We start from the raw sequence: 25,032 nt of genomic DNA on the forward strand, positions 1-25,032 counted from the left end.
TTATGGCTGTTTGAAGATTGGACCACTTTTATGGGGTCTTCTTTCTCACTTTACGGGGGTCAAGGAAAAACTTTTCGGAATTTCTTAGAATTTCTACATATTCTTCACTAAAATACGCGTCGTTTGCCTTTTCAAAAATCAAAATCCTCCAATCCGTTCAGAAGTTATGATGTTTTAAACATTACGTATGAAATTTCAGTGAAACATATCAACGGTATGGTCAGACATACATATTTTCGGTAAAGAATTTTTTTCTCGAAAATGCGTAGGATTTCGAGGGTATGTGTATTGACCAAAAATGATTGTAATTGACCTCTGCAACCAAACATAATTTTTCCAGAACGATTTGAAATTTTTTAATTTCGACGACTTTGTCCACCTTCTTGAATTTTTTTCTCGAAAATGCGTAGAATTTCGGAGGTATGATTATTGACCAAAAATGATCGTAATTTACCCCTACAACCGAAAATAATTTTTCCGTGACGGATTTGAAATTTTTTAATTTAATTTTTTAATAACTTTTTAACGAAGCCTCGATCAACAAATTGATATTCTTGATTTTCGTCTTGTTTGGGCCTCTAGAATCTCCCATTAAAATTTATCCCAGGGGTGGCCGAACACCATGTATAACGAAGAGATTCCAGAGAAGTAAAGAGCCCCAGCGAATCCAGGGCGTATCGCCATGATAAATTCAACGCGTCTGAATAACTCGCGGCGTTTATATTTTTAACAAGGCCTGAATTTCGCATTCGACTTTAGGGACTCGCCCCTTGCATCCCGTAGGAGGAGACCCGTGGGTGGTAAAGGCTGTTCCAGCCGAGAATTCAATTTCGTCCGTCAGGTTTTCGCGCGGCGGTGAGAAAAATTGAACAGTTAATAATTAAGGAGCCGCTTCTCGCGCGGTCAAGTTTCATTTCCCTTCGAGTCGAACACGTAACACGTAACTAAAACTTCGAGTTGCTCGTTTGATGGACTAGTTCGTTCGCGAGTTTGCTGCTACGCTCTCTAAAAGGAACTCCAGCGAACCGTCGTAATGAAATTTCTGTGTGACGTTTAGGCTCCCTGACGGCTGAAAGGGAATTCTAAGTCAAGGCATGCACGACGACGGGCAAAAACGACGGACAATTTATAAAAGTACAGAAACGGGGGACCTTTGGAGTGCATAGGCTGGTATAATCTCTCTTTGATTATGGTAAAAGGATTCTGGAACAAGAGAGCTGGAAGCATTCGATCCATGAAATTTCTTTTCGCTGAAATTCTTGGAATCTTCCCATCCACTTTCGGTGCTGACAATTTTCTTGTCACTTTGTGAATTCTTTACGAGGTCTTTGAGTTAATTTTAACAATAATATATCAGGTCACCAAAACTGCGGCGATCAAGTTGACTGGGGATGACCTAATACTGTAATAGGGTGATAGCTGCAGCGGTGAACGCAATTTGGTCAATGAAAAATTCCCATTCATGGTACCAATCCACAACACGGTGACAGTATACTAATGTTTGTTTGCCACGCTCTATTAAGGTTGCGGGCTGTTGAATAGCGTTGTGGGCAGATTCGACGCTGACACGCCTACGTCATCAGCGTCACGGCGCCAGGGAACACCTACGATACGCAACAATTCCTTCGCGGAACGTTCTATGAATAATAAATACGGATCGCAAACAATCGTTCGCGACTCGGTTGAAAATTGATCACGCAATCCTTGGCCTCCGCGAAAACGATCGATGGTGATAGTGACATTTAAAAAATACAATTCGTAAAATCCAACTCGAGTCGAGTCGTTTTTGATCCAAGGTTGTTTCAAGTCGGTTCAGGAGAGAAAATGTAATAATGACTGTTAATTTTCGTGGAGCCAATTATTCCGCTGTTTTCTCTGGAAACATCCGGACGCTTCGCGACACGAAACGAAAACGTTGGATCTGAACTGTTCTTTGGCTGGAAACCGAATTGTAGGAGGAAAATTTACGTAGTGCGGGCATGGACGTGAATACACGTAATATATTTCCCACGACAAGGTTTTCGGTGCTTCATGGGCGTCGTTTGAGCGTACGCAATGTCGCACCTGCGAGTCGACGAGCGTCGCCCGCATTCTTGTTAACTCGAGGACGCTCAGGGACCCTGTAGCGATCGTTGAACCCGATCATACCGCGAAACATCGATCTCCCGCGTCGCCAGTACTCGCACGTTGCCTAGACTTCTCGACAGACGCAGGCAAAATTCATTTCTGGATAAAAATTTTTAATTGGGAATAATAATAAAAATTCTAATCGCCAAACGAAACGGGATAGTCGCGTAAAAACTGTGTAATTCGTCCTTCTAAAGCGTAATCGTTTGATCGGAAGAAGAGTGATCGTATCGAGTCAGGATTTTTAATGTTATTTAAGAACAAATTAAGAGATTCCCATTTTAAAGGTAGCCCAGTGACCTAAATTCTAATTAAAGTTGGAACGAACTTGACAATGAGGAAAGTTAACCATCGAGTGGCCCCAATCAAAAATAACATCGAGAGACATCGATATCGAGGTAATTTAATCCGTAAAGTAAAAGATTTGTGAGACAGAATGTTAAACAACCTCTCGAGAGTCCCCGAATTCGAGCCTCGTCATCTTCCCACGGGCTTATTTCTCCCGAGAAGTATCCGTCGAGGTAGATCACAGGTCCAAGCGATAATCCACACCATCCGGATGGACCTTATTAAACTTGTTCAGGCGTAGGTACGTTTGCAAACGGATTTCGTACGATGAAAACGATACACACGGTCCTTTTCATTTCAAGCTCTTATCTTTCGTTACAGCAGCGTCGTTACGTTTCGCTGTTTCCAGCGATATCCGCCGGTACGTGGACGATGTCCCTCCACGTGCTATACTTTCACAGAAATGGAAAACGAAAGTGAAGGGACAAAAATAGAAATTTGTTTCCGTGCGAACCGTTACTGCATCCGCGAGGTTTCACTTCGCTCCGGTGCACCGTGACGTTGTAAAATTTCAATAAAAGATGGAGCACAGTCGATAACACGAGTTCCTCCGTACAATGATCTGACGCAAAACGACATCGTCGGAATTTTTCAACGGTTAAACGCGTTTTATAAATACGAACGATCGACAATCGCGACCATTCGCGATTTATCTCCTCCGTGTACATTGTTTGAACCGACTGTACGTTTTATTCGATACTCTGTTTTCAGCAGCGGGTTTCCGGTAACATCAGCCGAAAATTATCGCGTCTGGAAATCAAGGGGACAATTAATCGGCCGTCGATTCGTGTTCATTTATTCCAAAGATTAAATAACATTGTTGAAACGGGATCGCGTTCGATCCGTATCCGTGTGTTTGGGTCTGCAATTATGCGCGCGAATCCAGCTGGCTATTCCGAACAAAGCTCGCCGGGGCGTGAAAATAAATAGCGACCGTAATAATCGTCCGTTAAATCGCCGTCATCGCGGAATTATCGCAAACATCGTTTCGTTTGTCGACGAGTACCAGACTGGAAGAGCCTCGCCTTCCATTTAATTAAACCGAACAATCGTAAAATATTATTTGCTTACAGTCCTTACCGTTACGGTCAGAATCAACCGCCTGGGCCATTGTTATTCCACTGCACTGTGAAATTTACAATTGTGTACTTCTGCAATGCTGTTTCATTCCGATAGCTTTAACGAATATCTGTAATATGATTACGAAAAATAATCAGGTATATCCAGGCATTTTTTAGAATCGTAATTCATCGGTATGGATAAACTAATAATTTTTTACGAAGAGAAAACAGAGAAGGAAGGATCAAGGTTGTGGTTTCTCTGTTTGCGTCTCCCAGTGTCGTCGGTGTTTACCACTTTTATTCCACTTAAGTATGTCCCAAGGAATTTACTATATTGCTTCCACCTACCACACGCGACCGATCACGGGTGTGACGTTCACGGAAATTGCGCGTGTCCCTTAGACGCGGTCTCGCGAGTCGACACAAAATCAATTTGCCCCCCAAGGTCGTCCCGGTGCCACCCCCCCCTCACCGCGACGAAACCAGGAAATTTCTTTGAAATTTTGCGATCGACCAGGAGTCGATCAACCGCGGTAATTAAACTTCGACGGGATCTAATCTTCGAAACGATCCCTCGCGCGATGTCCGTTCGATTTCAACGTCGAGGTTGCGGCCAAAAAGCTCGTAGTTCCGGTGCATCGCCACTCGTAACCGAGGAGGAAGCTCGTAGACGACGCTCCTCGTGGAGACAGAGTGACGCCCGGCGTCTGCGTCGGCGTCCTTGAACCCGTCGCGTGGAAGCTTCTTTCGTTGGTATTTTTCAAATTTCCCAGAAGGCCGCGGTCACTATCGCCCCGTTTGCTTCGATCATCGATTCCTACGCGCGAGAGTACCGAAGTGTCGAACCAATGTGCATTAATTATCCCTTGCGACCCTCCCACCCCCTCGACAGGACGCCGTGTGCTTAATGGGTTTCCACTTTCGAGCTGTCCGCAAAAAATCCGGGAAACTTTTATTACACAAAATGTATAAGCATACTGTTGCATAAGAGTGTTAAGCACCCTTCGATCCTCAGTGTTCCATTTAAAAATGTTGAAATTAATTGTTCAGCTACAGAAAAATTAATTACACCAAATTACGTCATATTTGTATTAATTAATTTGTAATTATAGATGAAAGATTGGGCTTTGAATATTGAGAAAAATTGTACACAACAGGAAACATGTCTCGATCTTGGCAAGCTTCCACGATGGAAATCGTTCGAACGCGGCGGCCACGAAGGGGTTAATATCGTAAAACGTATCGTAACCTCCACCCCCGCGAAGACTCGATCGCCTGGAAGGTGCTGGTTGGCTCTTAAAGTCGATTAACCCGCGCACCGGATCGGTTTAATTGCGCTCCGTTGGATCCCCTGAACCATTCGCGGGTATCGTTCGCGCGAAAACCCCGGAAAGGAATTTTCTAACCGTTCGTGGAACATTTCCCGGAGAACGAAGCTGTCGCGGATCAATACCGCGCAGACAGAGAAACGTGCTTCTCAAACTTGAAGCCGGTTTCGACGTCGCCCGATAGAAAAGCAGCTCGCGTATGACAAGAGGCGAGCAAGGGGGATCGAAACTTCTCTTTCATCGTGCACACGTATTTCGCGCGCCGACTCGTCCGTGTGCCTCGATCGCGGACTTCCGGGTTCTGGACGTGAACGCGGAAGGGAATACAAATTCTTGGCGTGCCACCGAACGGGAATGATAAATCACTTTAAGCCACCCAGCGACGGCGATGGGACTGATCCTACAAAATTGCGATACGAAACGAAGAGGAAATGAAATTTTCACAAATTTTTAGCTCGTTCGTAAGGGATTGGCCAACGGTGGGATACGCTTCCACAGGCTCCAGGAAACTCGAAAAAATATTAGTTAATCAATCAAAACGGATGTACAGAATCTAGATATATAGTAATCGAAAACTTAATTTGTGAGGAGAAATTCGTCTTTCATGTTTCTTTGTGGGCTTTGTTAAAACTGTATTCGTAGACGACCAAAAAATGAGACTAGGGGATTTGAAATGCATAAATGAAATCGTTTACTATGGAAATTCGAAAAAATATTAATTACAATTGTACTTTAAAAAAAATTAATCAGAACATGTACAGAATCTTGTGAGGAGAAAGTCAAATTTCACGTTTCTTTGTGGACTCTGCCAAAACTGTATTTGTGTCACTTGTACTAGTAGACAAACTGAAAAAAGAAACTGGAATTGTTAAAAATGACTGTAACAGGATGAAGAAGACACGTGTATAATATTTTCCGGACGCTTTGTACGCGAGCAGAGTTTCCTGAAAATTGGCAGGTAGCTTTCGGTTGTTTTTTGCGGGTCCCAGGAGCGCCGTCGTCGGTTATTTCGTTGGAAAATCGAGTTTGACCAACGTTTCCGTCGAAACCCGATCACGCACCGTCGAGCAATCGTCGTTCCGCGCGAACAACAAAGAATTCGATGGACGAGCGAACGTTTGGCGAGCTGCCTGCTGCGCTTGACCCTGCACTTGCACCCGAGCTCGTGCAGATCCTGCACCGACCGGGGTCACGGACGATTCCCAGTTTAAACGAAGCCACGCTACTATACCTATACGGCTGGCTCACGTGCGTCGACACGTGCGATCGTTTCGCGGGTCTTGCACGCAATTGTATAAAGAAAAAAAAGACCTCTCGTGCGAGTAGCTTTAGTGTTAGGTCAGACGTTATGGCCAGGCCCCTCTGCAATTACTCCACGTCGTCTGTACTCGCTTTGGACCACATTTCCATATAGACGAGTCGCATATTTTTTCTACTAGATCGCCCTGCGCGGGTTATTATCGCGGCTGTAATTGCTTAAATTTTTTTAAATTTCAATTAAGGTTGTACCGAACGTTTGTAAAATCGGCGTCGGTTTCGTAGAAATTTATTATGATTGAAAGAAGAATCGTTCTACGGTGGAAGAATTTGACTTTTTAATTCTTGATGGTATTACGATGTATTCAATTTTGTAAATATGCAAACGAAAAATGTAAAACTTTCAATAGAAAGCGCGAGACAAGGAAGTATATAAATGAATATTGGAACAATGTACTACTCGGTGGAGAAATGGAAAATGAAACAAGATTAATGCCCCCTGTGAAAGACTTGGCATTTTATGTAGAACTGTTGAGGAATCCTCTGAAATATTAATGCCTAAGAAGTAGTCTGCTCTTTAGAAACCTTAAGTATAATAATTATTGCCAAAAATAGAATTTGCAATTTTCCACCAGCAAGAATTAAGCTACCTATTCGAAAAAGGAGCATGAAATCCGTTCTTGGAACTCCATATATTGTCAGTAAAATTATTTTTTACGTACATTTCGCGGCAACTCAGACGAAACGACCGAACAATTGCTTTCGCCACGCCGTTTCTCACCCCCAATTCCACACTTTGTCACGGTATCTAGTTCGTCGATCGAGCCGCGAGCAACATGAGCAATTTTTCGCCGTTCGATTTACGAAACGATGGGACGTTTCGCGCCAAATTGAAGCATAAAGCCCGGCCAAAGGAAAGTTTCGCAACAATCTCTGCCAACTCCCGTAATCGACGCGTTCCAGGAACGATGCATCAAGTATTCCTCAGGATAAAATCTGTTTGCTTATATCCTTGGGCTCTGCGTTTCCCATTCGCGAGTAACTCTTCAGACGTCTCTCGAAACATGTTCGCCGCTATCGTGTGTCTTTCTCTGATGATGTCTACGGTGGCGGTTCGAGGAAAGTATCCGTTCTTTCACCGTGAGAATTTCACTGGCGTCGAGACCATCGCTTCCTGCACCCATAACACGGCCAAACGATTGTTCAATCCCGAGAGACGCCTCGACGTGATATGCAACGAGCGTGGCGAGTTGGAGGACGCCATTGCCAGAGTCTGCACGAAGAACGCCGCCATCTTTGTTGCTGATCGAGCAGAACATATCAAACACGAACGCATACCTAGCTACGTTGTCGTCGAGCACTATCAATTCTCAGGTTGATCGTTCAAATAATATAAATCGCAGAGTTTCTTTAAATTTTTATAATAATGAATTTTAACTAACTAATTTGAACTAACTATAAGTGTTTTAAATAAAAGTGAGGATAATTGTTGGTCGTTTTGAGCGTTTTTGTCCCTGTTTGCAGACTCGCGGAGGATCTTTCTGCCGGGGAAGCCCGCTTTACGCACGTTGCAGTACCTGTTCGTGACCAAAGCCAAAAGGTGCCAGATACTTTCGTTCGCGCGAGATTTACGGAACGCCGGGTATCGAGACGTGGCGTTTCTGGCGTTCGACGACGCGGGCGTCGGCTCTGTCATTCGTGCGAACGCAACAGGAGAGGAGATTACATTGCGATCCGTGGGATCGTGTACAGCATTTACGAGCAATGTGGATCGAATTCCAACGTTCGCCACGGATTCCCGTAGGTACTGTCCGCGAGGTGGATGCTCGGTGAAGTACGGAATCGTGGCCGACGCGACGGTGAGATTCTGGCGCAAAGAGGACACGCTGAAGCTGAAACGTGAGCAACACCACCGGAACGAATGCTTTTCGGACGAAATCGAGCTTGAAGCTTCCACACTGTCAACAGTTTTTACTAAAAAAATTGCGATAATACTCTGACACAAGTTTGGAAGATAGCAGACATTTTAAAAAATTTATTTCAATATTTCTTTACTTCGATTGCTCGTTTAAATTATATTGAAGTCAATTTGAATTTACTTCAGTACGATGCCCCAAATAATCCTGTGCCAGTTTCCCAATTGTAGGTTCTGTTGTGGAAAGCGACCGTCTAAGGTATGCCCCACATTCGAGGCGGTTTCGAGCCTTTGTAGGAAATTGTGTAGGAATCTGATTAGGAAACTGAGGGAAGCGGAGAGAGTGAGAAACGATTAGAGCCCTGCATAAGAAGATTAGCTGCATTAGGTATAAATGGAGTCGTACATCAATATTACGATTTAACGCTTTCACTCCGACGAAGCCCCCATTTCATGCCAATTTATCGAGTTCAATACAAGGGAAGGAACGTACGATTAAAATGATAATGTGAAAAGTAGATAAAATATTTATTAAGAACTCGAGACGACACGATTGTATATTTATCAAGAGCTTGAGCCAATCATGGACAACTAAAACACTTGGGGGTGTCTCGAGAAGACAGTTTCGACGAAACTTTGCAGACTCGTAGAACGGCTAAAATTAATGGACAAGTTTTTTGTTGGATAATTCAGAAATTAACTCCTACGATGCTATCTTGAAAACTTGCCGAGATATCGAGGATCGTTCTAAGCAAACGTTTCGCAATTTTTCTTGGAAAGTGGCACGATAGAACGTTTTCAGTAAGAAATCATTGTTATCGTCTCTGTTCTCGAAGTTATCAACATCTTAGTAAATAGGAGGGCGAGAATCATAAAACATTTGTCTACGAAACTTCTTTGTATCTCGAATACTTTCCAAGATAAAGTTTGAGGGATGAAACTTTGGTATCTTCATCCCTCTCGACGTACTGATTTACCGCGGCTCGAACGAAATACGGGTTTTCTATTTTCGGTTGCTCTATTAGGCGCGAAAGTTTTATGCGAATGTTGGTTGCTTCGCGAATGCTTCTTTCCTGCTCGAAATTAGGGTTATCGCTTTCTTCGAAACTTACGCGGCGCGATAAATATCGCGAGCATTCTAAATTCCATCCCCTAGGCTTCTGAAAACCAATTTAATTTTACGACGAGTCGCCACTCACGGAACTTTTATTAAATCACTGTCTGTAAAAAGCATCCTTCGATAAAATATGTACTCAAATTTTTTTTCCCATTTTCAATAACGTCTGAATGCAACCCAATAAGTTTTTTTCCACTCCGCGTCGTTCCCTTTCGCGAAAAATAAAATCTGAAATGTTACACGTTTTCTCGCGTACGCTGATCGAAGGGCACCCTTAAAACTTTTAATTCGTTGCACATATCAAATTCTCTTGCATACATGCGACCAGAAGCTGGTATCGCGACACGATCCTGTCGACGGTAATTAAACGAATCTGACGCTAATGCGGGCTTGATTTTTGACGCGTTAAATGCTAATCGATATTATTGCGCAGTCGTTTCGCCCCAAGGACATTCTATTTTATTTCCCCGCGAATATTCCGTGGGGTTATTTGTTTCCGGGTGCGTACTTTAAGTGATTGAGAAATGGTAGTCCGGGCAAGGACGCCGCCTTGGCAATGAAAGAAAACGCCCTCGTCGCTAGAAACAGCACCCCGAAAACGGGGCTCGTTCCCGGTAATTTATCATAGCTCTCGTGGAACAAAAATGGCTGTGCATCAATTATTTTCTGCGGTGACGGGCCATCGAATATGTATCAAGATGACTTAACAGCCCCTGTGTGTCGATCCCACGGATTAATCGCGTTGATCGATCGAGGAACTGTTTAGATCTAATATAGAGGCAGTCTTTTCATTATGTAAAGCTTAATATTCATATGATGTGTAACAAACTCATTAACGTAATTTGTTTTTTATTACCACTGGGGGTTAAATTTCTATTCACGAAGTAGTTTTTCTAACATTGATGGGTCAGTAATGTCCTAAATAAATTATAGAGAAATCAAGAAGACGTGGGATGTTCTTTTTTCGAAAAGAAACAATTATAAATATTCGACTCCTTACTAACAAGTTTTTTTACATTTACAATGAATACATTAATTTTGTGGATGCACCGATGATAAAATAATTCGATTCATAAATACTAAGCGAATCACGATATACAATAGCCTGCGAAACATATACCAACATTAGAACTCGCAGAATCCACCTCAGTGATTATGCTTTATCATCTTGACTCGCGATATCAATCTTTGCAATCCACTAAAGCGTTAACAGGAACCACAGACGAACGATCCCCACGCGTAATTATTCCTCATTTGCTTCCCACCGATATCTGTCGACGAAATTCCATTACCTTAATTACTTTTAAACCACGTTAGCCTCGCGGATAATTACACACTCCTACAGGGATTTTCTCGGTGTTTTCCGAACCCTGTACACTGCATCTTCCAGAAAACGAATCTCTGCAAGCGGTCGGCGGATTGCTGGTGGAGCACTTCGGGGATTACTATAACATCACCGTCGACTCGAGCGCCGGCAATAGCATGACCTGGCCCGACGCGATCACGAAGCTCATTAACCGCGACATAGACGTGATAGTCGGCCCCAGGCCGGAGGATCTTGCCATCTTCGACAACATGGAGATCATCTGCTGGTACATGTACCGCGACATGGTGTTCGCCGGTCTGGTGCACGTCAGGACCATCCAGAACGACGTCCTCAAGATGCTGATGCCGTTTCACTATCTTGTCTGGCTGTGCGTCGTCTCGTTGCTCCTAATTTACGTCCTGTTGTTGATCGCACTCAGAAAGTTGTCCCACATCGGGCTGATCAAGGAACGCGTGAAATACGAGTACGTATTCTCGATACTGATGTCGCAGGGCGTCCACTTGCCAAGGAACATCGGATTGAGATTAGTGTTGCTTCTGTGGATCCTGTTCTCTGTCTATTTGAGCATCACGTACAACAGCACGTTCACCAGCTCCGTGGCCGAGGTCGAGACCGAGGATCTGCTGAAGGATCTCAAGCAAGTACGTGACACCGGTCAACCCCTAGGAGGACCCGAGATCGTTCTCTCTTATTTCAACAACTCGGACGATCCGGCCGTAGGGGAGTTGCGAGAGAGGTAATCCCACGTTTTCGATATATTTTCGCTTCGATACCCCCCTGTGGGTTTTATCGGGGAGTTTACGAGACAATTCCTTTCAGTTAGTTTATCGTATGTACGAATCGTGATCCAAAATGGCCGAACGTGACGCCGTCGTACGCGCCTTTACGACGCTTTGTGGGGTGGTCGATAGTGGGTGGATGGAGAAACGTTGAACCTGAGGCCAATTTTGACTAGTCGAACGATAGATTTACTCTGAAGCAGTGTTTCTCAATCTCAAAGACTTTGATAAAAACTTTGTAGATCGACCCTTGATGGAATTTACAGTTTTCTGAAAGGAATTGCGCGAAAAGTTCGGTGTATAATTTAAGAAAATAGCGAACAGACGTTTCCAGCAGTTCCGGGAAGATCCCCCTAAGAAATCGAAGAATTTCTTTGCGACAGGTACAAGGCGATAGGAGCGGAAGAAGCACTGGAAAGCATACTCGAGAGGGATGGAATCTCAGTGTTGCAACACTTCACCGTGCACAGAATCAACTGGGACTACAGGAGCAATCGAAGTCTACGGATGTACGCGTTGCCAAAACCGGTGTTGAGGTTTCCGGTGTTCTTATTCACCAGAAGAGGATACGTTTATCGAAGACCATTGAGACAACTCGTTACGCGTTATCGAGAAATAGGGATGATATATAAATTGGAGAACGTGTCCATGATCGAGGAGGACAAGCAGATCGCCCTGAGCCAGTCCACGGATGAAATTCTGACCATGAAGCATCTCCGTCCCATATTCGAGATACTTTTCATGTGCCAGGGAATCAGCTGTCTGTTATTGTTCGTCGAGTTGCTGCACGATCGTATATTAAATACGTCTTGATCTTTGCTTGTTTTCAAATTAATTAATTAAAGACATTTAAATTCCGGTAGTGTTTTTTTCAATGACATTGTCGTCAATTTTTCCAGAATAAAACATTTGTTAAGTCTCCCGAGCGCTGGTAGCTGGCAATACACAAGTTGCCGGATCCTCCGCGGGACACCGGATTTCCTGTTATATTCTGGCCGTTCTGACGCGGACCGTTGCGTAATATTTTGAAAGACGCCGGTCTAGAAGCTCCTCTGGCTCGTGTACATGTCTCCGTTCGCGTTACACTACCCCAAATTGCCCTTGGTACGAGCTTTCGAAGGTCCGCGTCGCTATTGCGTCATGTTTCCGCAGTTAAGCGCTTACGGAACGACAATTCCACAATCGCGCTCGCGCCTCGCAAGACGCATTACCATAAAATGCATCCCACTGAATTTTACGTTTATGCACGGGCTGGCCCCGCAAGGTCGTACAACGACAGTATCGAACGAAAGGGAAAACCCGACGCTATCGTCGGTTCCTCGCGGCCGATAAATTCAATTTCTCAAATTGAACGCGGCGGTTCCGTTTTACGGCTCACCGTTTCGCGAAAGTTACCAGCCCCGTTTATCCGACGCAATTCACTCGTGTGGCGATTTTACTTTTATTTCACCGATACCGGGCGCGCGAATAATCACGCTCCGTTTGCGTTCAAGCTTCGCGAACGCTAACACCTTCCGCTACAGTAGTCTCTCGCTTAATGACTGGAAACCGGGCCCGGCCGGATGCTCGGGGTTTCAACGTTTCGCTTTATTTATCCGCGATTGGCACAAAGTATACGAATGGCCAGCGTGAGACTGCTTCGAGAAAGACCAAAGTTAAAAATAGAATCGCAAGGTGATGGTTAAGTGGTTCCTAAACGCGTAGTAAATCTCTCGAATCGTTTCCGATCCTCGGTTTAATCCTCGAAACACGTTACTCGCGAGGTGCTCTTTCCCTGTTTTTCGTGCACTTTCTTTTTTTCTACAAACAGCCTCGGCACTTTGCTAAAGTTCAAGGAGAAATTTCTCTGGGATCGCGATAAAATCTCGTCAGAAATTAGCCGCAGAACGCTATCGCGTTTCAACCCCCTCGCTGCCAATTGCATCGGATGATAGATGATGTTTCGTTCTGTTAAGACGCTCGCGATTTCGGTAAAAAATTCTGTGAGATTTATTAAATATACAGGCATTGAAACTTCTCACTGTTTTATACAAAAAACAACAACGAAACAAATTCACATTTTTATATTATTTTTACCTCTTCTGCCCGAAATATTCGCCGACCCTCGAGGTTTCTTATTTTTTGCTCGAACGGTGGAAAGACATAAATCCTCGTGAAAAACGCGATGCATCTTGTGTTTTCCTGTTTGCTGGCGTTCCCACGGTACTCGTGTTTTGCTTTTCCAGCCATTAGACGGCCCTCGGAGGCTCCTGAAGACCGACGATGCCGGAGAAATTCATTCGAACGGTTCTCGAAGGATCGACGTCGTGATTAGCCGTTGGCCGTCACGAGATGTGTGTTTAACGCTCGGTGTTGACGAGCACGCGTGTTTCATATCCGTCGAATCGCCGACGGTTTCTCCGTCGCGATGTTCACGCGACGTCGATCGCGCGATAACGAAACGCCGACATTCTTTCCTGCAATTGTCGTTACTCCGTTACTCATTGTCACGGTAAACAAACACACTCGGTACGCGGGATCACGAAACACGCCTGAAACTGCAGCCCTCGATCATTTTTTAACTCGTTGACCAGTTGACTCCGAAATATTGCTTTTAAATTTTCTACGAGATCTTTGTCTTTACACACTTGGTAACTGTTAATAATTTATAATTTATTTTTGTCAACCTGACCTCAGAGCTTTTCCAGATCTGTCCAGATGTGGATAAAACGCGAATTCCAGAGGAAATTTGTACAACTGTGTTTTTCACGGACAAGTCGTTGGTCGCAAGAACTCGTGGAAGAACCGAACTACTGAACGATCGATTGTCCGTTTCTTTACCCATTCCAGCGCTCGTGGTCTTGCTTTTGGGACCCCGTCACGAAGAGCAATTTGTTAGGCCGCCTAAAAATATCCGTTAATGGACAGGCTGGTCGCTGGCGAATTCGCCTCGTCGCGTTCAATTTTTTTTTTCTCCCCTTTTTAACGCCAAGCGGGGGTGGACTTAACGAGCACTTTGGCGTCTCGTAAACAAGTGCCTCTGGGTTTCTTGCGTACGATCGATGTTCCAATAAACTTGCATTCGTATAAACGTTCATACTTCTAAATAATTATTCTCAAACGGGTCCCAAGGATTGCAGATCCTTTTTCGTCGTTTTAATTTCGACGCGGACCAGTCTCACCGTCGAACCGGCGAGATTAATGGCGCGGTAGTAAATTGATTCGTTACAATGCCTGACGTTTGCTCGATCGCTTAACAGAAATTGAGGATGATATGCCACGGGTGGGTCGATCGATGACGATAGACGAGCCCGTATCGCGACGTCCTCCGCCTAATTGCGGACGCACACCGATTCGCGTTGTCACGTGCCTACGGTGAATTTTCGACTGTTTCCTAATCGTTCGATCACGTTTCACGGCAATTGCGTCAGCTACTCCCGTGCAATGGCTTTGATCGACGGGGAAATTAATTCTTGATGCGTTTAGGGAGCGATAGACGCGTTCGGGGACCTCGAACGATCGTCCCCTTTCCTACTTAAACGTACACTGGGTATACTCTGCGACAGAACGTTGCTTCCTCTCCGCGAAACAAGACCTAATATTTTTTATATCGCAAGAATTTGAGTAAAATTATTTTAGGTGGCCTTCGAGTGGGAAAATTGATAATTTGCAGCGAATTTATTTCGAGGTTCGTACCAGTCATTTAGCATTTTACGGTTAAAATTTTTGTTAGCTTTGTGCTCGAGCATGAAAGAAAATGGTGAAGATAAAAGTATTAGTAGTATGGACACGCTATGAAGAAACCGTTTCCTCAAAGATGGCGTCGATTGGACTACTAGTGGCCTCTCGCCACTCCGAAAAGTGTAGTTTCGAGAAAACTCGTTTAAAGTTCGACTAGTATCTACTCGAAACTTGCTGGTTATGGCTGGTTGCCTTTATGCTCCGTATTCTTCAAACTTTCGCGGCTTTCACAATTTTCCAAATCCACCAAAAATCAAATACTGACATATTCTGTAGATTTCGTCCAACAATTCGATCTTTAATCCTTTTTTAAATTTCTTTTGCACCTCAAGTTTCGATTTAAAGTTTGTAAAAGTACAAGTCTAACATTTCTCTGTTGATTCAAAATTTCAACAGTGCCTAATATATTAATACAAAACTATTTCTAGCCAGGAAGTTTGACGGTTAATTTCTCAAACGTTAAATTCCGTTTAATTAAATGCACTCGCGAGTAAATCCGTTTGAAGAGTAAAATTAATCATCCGGTATGTGAACACGATTGCTCCATCACGTTTTCGTGGGCGTGAGTCTCCCGACAGTCGTAGCAGAGAACCGGAGAGAATCTTTGAGAATATTTCGCGTGTCCAAGGGTGTAACTGACTCTCTCGCACGAGCGGTATCTACAAGTTGTGCCTGTCGAGCGAGCACGTGGGGGTGGAAGACGTCGAATCCGCGCTGTGGAAATTTCCAAGGGTGCAACGATGGAAGGAAGGGAAACCTGACCTTTCCTTGTTATCTCGAACAGTATGTTAGGAGCAGATCCCCGTGAATCTGCGTCACAGAAGTCTTACGAGATGATCGTCGATGGATGATCTACCCTTCGCGTCAGCTTCAAGATGTTCGACGACATTAAATGCGTGTTTACTAAATCGGGTGAATTTAGATAAGCGAGAGAGGCGACGAGTTAAAGCGGGGGTGCAGAAACTTAACTGAAGATTATGCAAATCCACGAACACGAATAAATCCTTAAACGCGGTAAATCGTATATTTATCAAATATATTCGGAGAATGCAATCTCGTTATTCGGTTGTATTAGAACTACGGGGTTCGTGACTATATAGAAAATGGGATTTCGACGTCGTTTCTATAGCAGACAGTATCCATTATGGTATTAAAGTTAGGGCGAGACCAACGGACGGACTGGCGAAGATAAATTAACCGAAGCAGCCTCGTCTGTCAAAACATGCCCCGTCTTGGGCTCGCTCGTTTCCTTCTAACCTTTCGAGTACTCTAATTTGAAAATGAACTTAACGCCGTGGACCGCGAGAAAGTTCGCTTCTCTATCGTATCGTTTAAAAATACGATGGGTGCTGTTACATATTCAATTACCTAAGATCCGTTTATCTAGGATCGGGATTAAATTGACCTAATTGGATCGGTTATACAACCAATAATTCATCCAACTGTAGGTGGATAATATTCGAACAACTGTTCCCGATTTACGCTCAGATACGAAGAGACGGTTGCGTCGTATTTCCGATTACTCGCGCCTGATCGATCGCGAAAAAGTTGCAATTAACCGAGCCGCGGGGCAATCTCGCCTGTACATGGAACCCACCTTCCAAGAAACGATGTAACCGGCTCGTATTAGATCTTTTCTCTCGCGTGTAATTGATCGCGTAGAAAAAAGGAATTTTTTTGAGAGTCGAGACCCTTCATTACGACGCCTGTCGAATCGAGATTAGGGCGCGACAGCGAGCAGTAAACAAACTGACGAGGGGTGAAACACGAGTTAGCCCACGAGAACACGCTTCGTTTCACGGAGGACGTGCCTTCGTATCGCGTCGTTTCGACGTTCGTCCGCCGCGGGTGCAACCGATACGACACGATTCCAGCGAGATACTTGGCGTGAACCGAGACAGAAATCCAGAAACACCTTCCCTCTGGACCCTCAAGGTCCACTCCGTTCGATTCCCAACACGCCAAACGTACGATGCGTCTGACAAAAGCACCCTATGATACTTGGAGTTTCTTCGATAATTCGAAGTGTTAAGGGGGTTGATCCAAACCCCTTGGTAGTGGCTAAAAGGTAGATAAGGCTCATGATCTCTGGATGGGGGGTGGCTATAGGCTCGACAGCTCAGATCCACCAACTCTAATCGTCTAACCAAAGCTGGTACGATTTGTAACGATCGGTGAAATAATTAGCCCCATCCCCATTATCGTTAAATTAACATACTAATGTGATTTTTTGAATAAATTTTGTAGTTTAATTCGCTTGAAGAATATTTTTTTTTCCCAATGATAAGAATTTCTCGTCCCAATTTTTATTTATGCATTGCGTTCGTAGCAATTTATTATCGAAACAGAAATTCGTATGCGACAGAGTTAATTTACTACTACGAATAAACCTCCCACGGGACGCATTATTTTGTTTGAAATACACCGAAATTCAAACTGATACCGATGCGTGGCACCCACCGATCCTATCGTAACCAAAGTTATTTATAAATTTGTTTTCATATTTATTTGTCGTTTCATAATAGTACAAACATCGCAGAAAATTAAAGGTTAATAATTTTCGAACACTGGAAATAGCCCCTCCGGCCGTGAACGTTATATCGTGCGATCAATTGTGTCGAATATCGACAATGTGTAATAGAAGGCGGGATGTGGGGGTGGTATCCACTTTCAAAATGAAATAGGAGAGCCTCTAGTTTATATCCATTATTTTTAAGTAACGGATACGGTTCGCTACTCGTTGAATTAATTCTCGAGGGAAAATCTCTCGCTGGTTGCAGATATACAATTATTTTTATTTTTGTTAAAAACATTCTTTAAATAAAGCTAGACAATAGTGGTAGCAAGGAACAGTTCAGGGTGGTGATTTTGTTAGAAAGCTGATCTCGATCGTCCGGACACCGGCAGAAATGGCAGGGAACGATAAAACGATGATCGAGGGGTTGATATTCGTGGTCGAAGGATTTTTACGTGAGATTCGTGACAGAAACGTCGCAGATCCGACGAGGAAACTCGATACGGCCATCGGATAATTAAGTTACAATATAAGAACCTTGACATTTGTGCAGGGGAGATGATACCTGAAGGTAAACGCGTCGAGGGGGATGAAAAAGGTACGAAATCCACATATCCTTGACGGTTACTTTTCGGATTGATATAAATACGCCTGAAACTTTTTTCTTTCGGTGCTCCTTGCGATGTTAATGGAGATTGATGTCGATATCGGTGGATGGGCAGATTAAAGCGACTGGATCGAGATCTTTCGACGACTGGAAATACCACGATTCGACGAATTGGGTTTCACCCCCTTCGAACGTCAATCGAAACTGTTATAGTTTATTCGAAAATAACTATCGGGTAAACTCGAACGTCGGTGGTTTTCAAATTTTCCGAAGTTCATCGAGTCAAAAAATCGAAGAAATTTTTCCCCCATTGAGGTCTGCGAAATACGGCACTTCAATTTCGAAAAATTGTGAAAGCCACGATGGTTCGAAGAGGGACGAGTTACGAGCGTAGCTCGAAGGAACGCTCTTAAAGTGTTGTGAATGAAATGAAATATAAATGAAACACGGCTCCTTTTATTGACAAACGGGACATCTCGATGAATATATATTTTTGGGCGCGTTATGCGTCGTTCGATGGAGCATTCGATGAAATAAACCCTCCGATATTATTAACGGCGAAAGTTCCGGGGGAATAACTTTGCCGTTATCGATTCCACGCTGGATGGCGGAACATTTCCATACTTCGAAAACGAACTTTTTATTATCGAGGGAGCGTGGGCAGTTGAATAATTCTGCACCTGCACGAACGTATTTCTTGCACGAACGTAACGTGTGCCACTTGTTCCATCGGCGATCGCTCTGCAAGGAATATCTGGGATTTGGACGGTCGCCAAATCACCCCGACCATCTGGCCACGGGAACCCTTCCTGCAAACAACATCCCTATTTTTCATTCCGACAACGATGGACGCTGATTACCGGCGAAGTCTCCCTTTCATACCGAGACGCATCCACTTCCGTTTACCACGCCGTTATCTTCCGGTACAATTATACTTGTACAAACTCTGCATCCCCTGAATTTAAATTTTCCGTTGGAAATCACGAGATCTCAAAAACGAAAGCGTTGTACCAGTTCTTATTTAGATTACGCAGAATTTTCTTCCGCTGAAGTATTAAAATGAAGTTTGTGCAGAGCTTTTCCGTCTATAGACTATGTACTATTACAGGAACAATTTTACTGTGGGTCTATAGACCGAAGATATCATCTGCTATGAATTTATAAAAGTCATTTAATATAATTTGTGTTTACAGAGAGACCGAAGGCTTGTATTCTTGTTCGAAAGTGCATCAATATTTATGTCCCTTGCTCGACTGACGTTTGAATAAAAGCAATAAATCAGCGATTTTTTTTCAACACCATCGATGACAGTATAAACATGCACAAATAAACAGAGTATTTGCAAAAGGTTTACTATAACGGTGTTGCGCTTCTGGAGAACGTCAGGGGAGCGCAAAAGTTTTCGCATCTCATTCCACTTTGGGTTAATAAAAAAAGTTGCTTCGTCCTAGCCTAGTTCCGCGGAGAATAAAAAACACTGCAAGTTTTTTTAGGGATACGAACAAATTTATATTAAATTCGAGCGCTCTTTTTTACTCTGGTGATTTTATCGAGCGTAAACAATTAATCAACTCTCTGCTAGTAACATAAAATCTCGTAAAATTATTTTCAAATTTAAAAATTTTTTGAAGCACATAAGCCTGTACGAGTGATTTCAAATGCTTAATTAGGACTTACAAATAGAACGAAAAAATAGTTTTCGTTCGATTCGTTCCATGCACGTTAGAATTTCATGTCGATTATTTTTCATGTGTTTCGGAGCACGGAAGCGAACAGCACGATCTCGAATGATTTATCCGATGAACCGAACAACCGATGGTGCGCATTCACGCAAAACAATTGCTTTTGCATGCCAACTATCGAAACGAACAGTTCCGGATAGAGGCGTGGACGAGGCTCGAAATTCGGCTGCGCGTTTCTCTATCAGTCTTTGGCTTCGTCGAATCCGTGAAAATTCAAAGCGTATCGGATATCGTCGATACGAGTGTTCCTCCTCGATTAATGACTCCCGAAATTACACTTGCCGACATTGCTTCCACGGTGATGCAACGTTTCGGTCCGTAATCGCGACCATCGGATGCATTATGCATGCTCCATGTCGTATCGCTGTTGGCTTCGAAGCCTGATACCTCACTTATGACGCGTGCTTCGTTAAAATTTACTGAAACTTCCCTTACGAGCCTTCAAGAAGGCCTATTGAATACCGTTTCCAAGAATACCGTCTGTTGTACATTGTCTCCAAAAATAGCATCTCCAAGAATATCGTCTATTGTGTACTGTCTACAAGAATATCGTGCATTGTATACTGTCTCCAAGAATACCGTCTATTGTGTACTGTCTCCAAGAATACCGTGTAATGTATACTGTCTCCAAGAATGTTGTACATTGCATACTGTCCACAAGAATACCGTATAATTTATACTGTCTCCAAGAATACCGTCTATTGCATACTGTTTCCAAGAATAACATCTCCAAGAGTATCGTCTACTGTGTACTGTCTCCAAGAATACCGTCTATTGTGTACTGTCTCCAAGAATACCGTCTATTGAATACAGTCTCCAAGAACATGGATTATTGAATACCGTCTCCAAAAACATGAAATATTGAATACACTCCATTGAATACCATCTCCAAGAACACCGAATATCGAATACCGTCTCCAAGAGCACCGAATACGGACGAATAAATTTTGTGAACCAGAGAGCACACGATTTCAAATTTAATAGTAAAGAACAAGGGATATTTGAGTTTATTCCTAGTTCATTAAGAGTGGAGCTTTCAAGAATACCGTCCCGTCGACTTATTGAAAACAGTGCGTGCCACGTCGCTTACTTTTCTCTTATAGTCCTCATCCTCCTATAGTCCCGTTTAATCTGGAAGCTTTGATGCAGCCACGGTTCACCTTGAAATATGATTAAATTTCTTTCGCGACACCGGACGAGACCAGGTGCGCGACGACAACATCGTTCCATTATATGATATGGCTCGTTATATCATCCAGCGACCTTGGCCGCGGGTTATCGAGCTTTTTACAGCCGCTTCCTTGCCCGATCGAAACGTCCTTAATGTGGCGCGCTATGGCGGCTGCGTTGTGTTATCGCCAATAACGAGACGCAAATGAGGGAAACAGAAGTCCTTGCGTAAATGCGATTAACTGTGATACTCGGGGCGGAATGTAGTTCACGGTCATGGCGGAAATTCCCGTTTGACGCACGGTATTCGCGATACCGTTGCTCCTGGTAGCCGAATTCTCTCAATCGATCGTGTTTTTCATCTCAGATCTCACTGTTTTTTCCACCAGTGCGTCGAACCTCGATTGAAAAGACTCGAGAGCGATCTTTACCGTTCAACCCCTTCGAAATGTCATCTTAGGGCAACAAAGGATTTCTCACGAGCCTTTTATCATTAATTGGCATATACCACAAGCTTAAGCTTTTTGTCGAGGGGATATAAAATTTTAAAAATCGAAACATTTTCCCGTTTCTAGATCGATGTTTCGCGAATACACGCAATCTCCTTCGGAAATTCGGAACGCCCCGCATCATAAACCCGCCAGTTGAATTGTCCTAATACCGTGCTCGACGGGGCTCGTCGGAATTAGGGGGAGGGAATCGCGCGGTCGTTATCGAGAAAATCGGCTTTCGATTTGTCCATGGTCGGGAACTCCCTCTGTTTACTCAGCAAATATGAACAAAACTGAATCGATACTCGGATCAATATTTCGAGGAAGCGTCGTTTACGCGAATGTCAAGGAAAATGTAGTTCATGGGCGATACGATAAACCATGGACAAAGACGCGGAGGACGTTCCCGGATTCGGTTGTTACGCGAAACGAGTAAATTCGGCGGTTTCCGAGAATTCCACTTTAATGGAATCCAACTGCTCGTTGTTGCATTCGAAAGAAATTATTAACAGTCGATTTCTGCCTTTTTACCCGCGTCTGCCGTCCTTTTCCTTATTTTCGCGAGCGGAATACATGCTGAAAAGTTTGGACAATCAATTTCACCGCGCTCTGTGTACACATAAATAGCAAACTCAATTTCACCGTGCGAGCGTCGATGCTCGTACTTGCTTTCCGAGTCAAAGAAGCTCCGAGCGTTGTTTCCCCATCTCCAGAAGCGATTCTATTTAACGTCGGTGCCTGGCGAGATAATGTTTCGAGGAATCTGTGTCAGTCTGCCATTAGAACGGCAGTAACTAAACTTTCTAGGGGCGGATTTCATTGGCGAACGGACTGGGAATCGCGGAAGTTTGCTTTAACGAATCCATCGAAATAATAAGGAGTTATAAGATCGGGATAAGCGTCGGTTTCTGATCTCGTTCCCGAACTCGTCGCTTTCACTTCATTCCGTCGATGGAATTGAATTAACGGACGGAGTTTCAGAAGCAATCGGTGGATAACCGGAAGCTAATTTTCACACTTTGGCATCAAAAAGTGAAACTTCTTGACATTTAAAAAGCTTTAGAAGTTCTAGAATTCTATTCGTGGGAATTGTTAGACCCGGGAAGTTTGTCAAATACGATGCATCTAACATTTTTAATTCCTTTTATACTTAAAAAATGTAACTCGATGCACTCGAATCTTTGTGCAGATCGTTGTTGGTACGGTGTTTTCGAGTCGTTACCTCTGCTTATGGAATCGAGGACGCACGGAATTCGCATCCCTTAAGGCGTGAGCAAATTGAAAGGCTCGATGGTCGACGACATTCTGTTTTCACTATTCGCATTTGATCACAGAATTCGCCTTTCTCCGTCCAAGCAACCGAGTGTCCGCTGAATTACTCAAAGGCTCTGATAAGGGAAGCACTCAACCTTTCCCCCCCACCAATTCTAACCTACTTTGCATGATAGTAGATTACAGGTCACCGCTGATTAGGCGCGATAACTCGATCATTTTAAAGACACGAGAGCGTGTACGTTACATTTTGCTAAGAAGAATAATTAGATAGCTCGAAACAAAGTAAACCGACGCTATCTTTGATCGAACGTCTGTGATCTCTGATTCTGTGTATTAGAATTGGATAAGCTATTGGAGACTGCACGTAGAAAGAGGGGAATAAAAAAATAAAACGAGGGAAGGATCGACAGGTCTCGATGGGGCTCGATCATATTCACGCTCGCAATTTAACACGCGGCAGAATGCATCCCCACTTTAGTCTGAATCGAAGCACAAACGGCTTTGACACGACGATCTCGAAATTGTGATCTTGAAAACTGGGTCACTTTCGCTTTGAATAGGATTGACCGATTACGGATGAGATCCGAGCAGGTGTCGAGCATCAAAATCTGCCGTGAACAGAGAGCCGGGCAACGTTTACGAGATCGAATCGATATCGAGCACTCAAATTCAGGACGATTTTCTCTCGCGGCGCGTAATTAATCGCCACTTAACCGACGCGTTTCGCGTTAACGTCGAGCCAGAGATCCACCCAACCCCGCGAAAGAAACGTCGAAATAATTCTCGAACAGCGCAACGAGTTATTTGGCTCGACTCAAGTATAACAATCTAATTTCGCTTTTAGCGAACGAGAATTTCAAACAGGCGATGAGATTCGCGTAATTATCGAGTTAACTAATCCAATAAGGAGCTCCATTTACACGATATATTCCCACCTGTAGCTCATGCTTGACCTCTCTCCGGTTGCCAAGTAACTACCCCTTTTACTTGTTCCTAAGTGACCATCCTTTACATCGGAGCTACCTGAATGCACCGAACGAGGCTCGAGTGCAACTATCGAGGGGATGGGGTTGCATCATCATCGAAAATCAATTTTAGATACTTCGATCGAAATTTCTCCAGCGCGCGTGTTATTTAGTGGACCGAGGCAAGCTTTATTTTCCAGCATTCTTCTTATTTCAGAGGTTAGAACATGGTCGAGGACTTGCGAGAGAGAAAGGTCGAGCGTCTCCCTCTGGTGGTGAGCGTAGGAACAGGCATTTAATTTGAGGGACAAAAGACAGAAACAATGAAACGTTTATTCCGTTAAAGGGGGTGGAAAATATTCTATCGCGTTTATAAAATGGATACTTGAGAAGAGTTTGTTCGCGGGGGTCCCCTGGGCGCGCCTCTGATTCCCAGGTCGCACGCTGTCGCGAGAAAGTCGAAGGATAGACCGGCGTCGTGCGTCCATTAACGTCGAAAGAAAGCACACGATCAAACGGGGAAAACAAACGTTCCAGTTTCAGCTTAACAGGCATTGTTTAAACGCCGTGCATCGAGGCCAATTAAACAAGTATTCACGGCAAGGCAGCCTCTCGCTGGCGTTCGAACGAACACCGATAATGTCCAACCTCTCCCCCGTCGAATCTGCGTATCTTGCGTGTGCCATGTGTGTCAGGGTTAAATCACGCGTACGTGAATTTTCAGCTGCGAATGACGCACGCGGTTATGCTTTCCACCGGCCTCGCGAACCCCTTAATTCGACGATTTCATTTTCCAGACTCATTGTTATTGGCTGACACGCGTCGTGGGAATTTAGCCATTCTCGTGGAACAGTTTCACAGGAGAAATTCGAATGTGTGACAATACGTTCAGGATTTAAGAAAGAAGAACGCGAGTCACAGAAAAAAGATTTTACAATATTTAATTCGAATTGGACGAAACAGGAGGGGGAGGGGGTAGAAAGTAACCAGATTATGTCAGGATACGATTAAATAGATTGACAGTGTAACCAGGGTGTAATTATCGTCTAATCAGGGTGTGATCGTAATTGTGAATCTTTGAAGCGTGCAACGACTATCTAATTAACGTGTAATTTACAGTGTGATCGTAGCGAGGCAATTGCAATCAATTTGCCCGGACTTTGGGTGAAATTAGCGACATCGACAAAATTTTGGCCGGAGAGGAACAGAGCGTTCTGCTTTTGGAAAGCATTTTACCGATGTTTTAACTATAACATCCACCACGAGGTGATAAATTCGCGAACGAGAC

The 25,032-nt window shown here is 43.8% G+C and overlaps 1 protein-coding gene across 1 annotated transcript; it reads left to right on the forward strand.

Annotated features, from left to right (window-relative positions):
- The first annotated feature begins 7,218 nt into the window (after positions 1 to 7,218).
- LOC122398950 lies at positions 7,219 to 12,072 on the forward strand. Its single transcript, XM_043399220.1, has 4 exons — positions 7,219 to 7,495; positions 7,646 to 8,020; positions 10,544 to 11,216; positions 11,643 to 12,072. The coding sequence occupies exons 1-4, from the start codon at positions 7,219 to 7,221 to the stop codon at positions 12,070 to 12,072; spliced, it is 1,755 nt and encodes a 584-aa protein (XP_043255155.1).
- Positions 12,073 to 25,032: the final 12,960 nt, after the last annotated feature.

The sequence above is a fragment of the Colletes gigas genome, unplaced genomic scaffold (genome assembly GCF_013123115.1).
Source record: "Colletes gigas isolate AHSC1104 unplaced genomic scaffold, ASM1312311v1 Colletes_gigas_Sc00012, whole genome shotgun sequence".
In the NCBI taxonomy this organism is placed as follows: domain Eukaryota; kingdom Metazoa; phylum Arthropoda; class Insecta; order Hymenoptera; family Colletidae; genus Colletes; species Colletes gigas.

What these genes read in the sequence shown, in the direction of transcription:
- LOC122398950 (XM_043399220.1), top strand. Translation starts at nt 7,219, where the DNA reads ATGTCTACGGTGGCGGTTCGAGGAAAGTATCCGTTCTTTCACCGTGAG. An exon ending in CGAGCACTATCAATTCTCAG is followed by an intron (nt 7,496 to 7,645) that starts GTTGATCGTTCA and finishes CCCTGTTTGCAG; the next exon opens with ACTCGCGGAGGATCTTTCTG. An exon ending in GGACACGCTGAAGCTGAAAC is followed by an intron (nt 8,021 to 10,543) that starts GTGAGCAACACC and finishes TGCATCTTCCAG; the next exon opens with AAAACGAATCTCTGCAAGCG.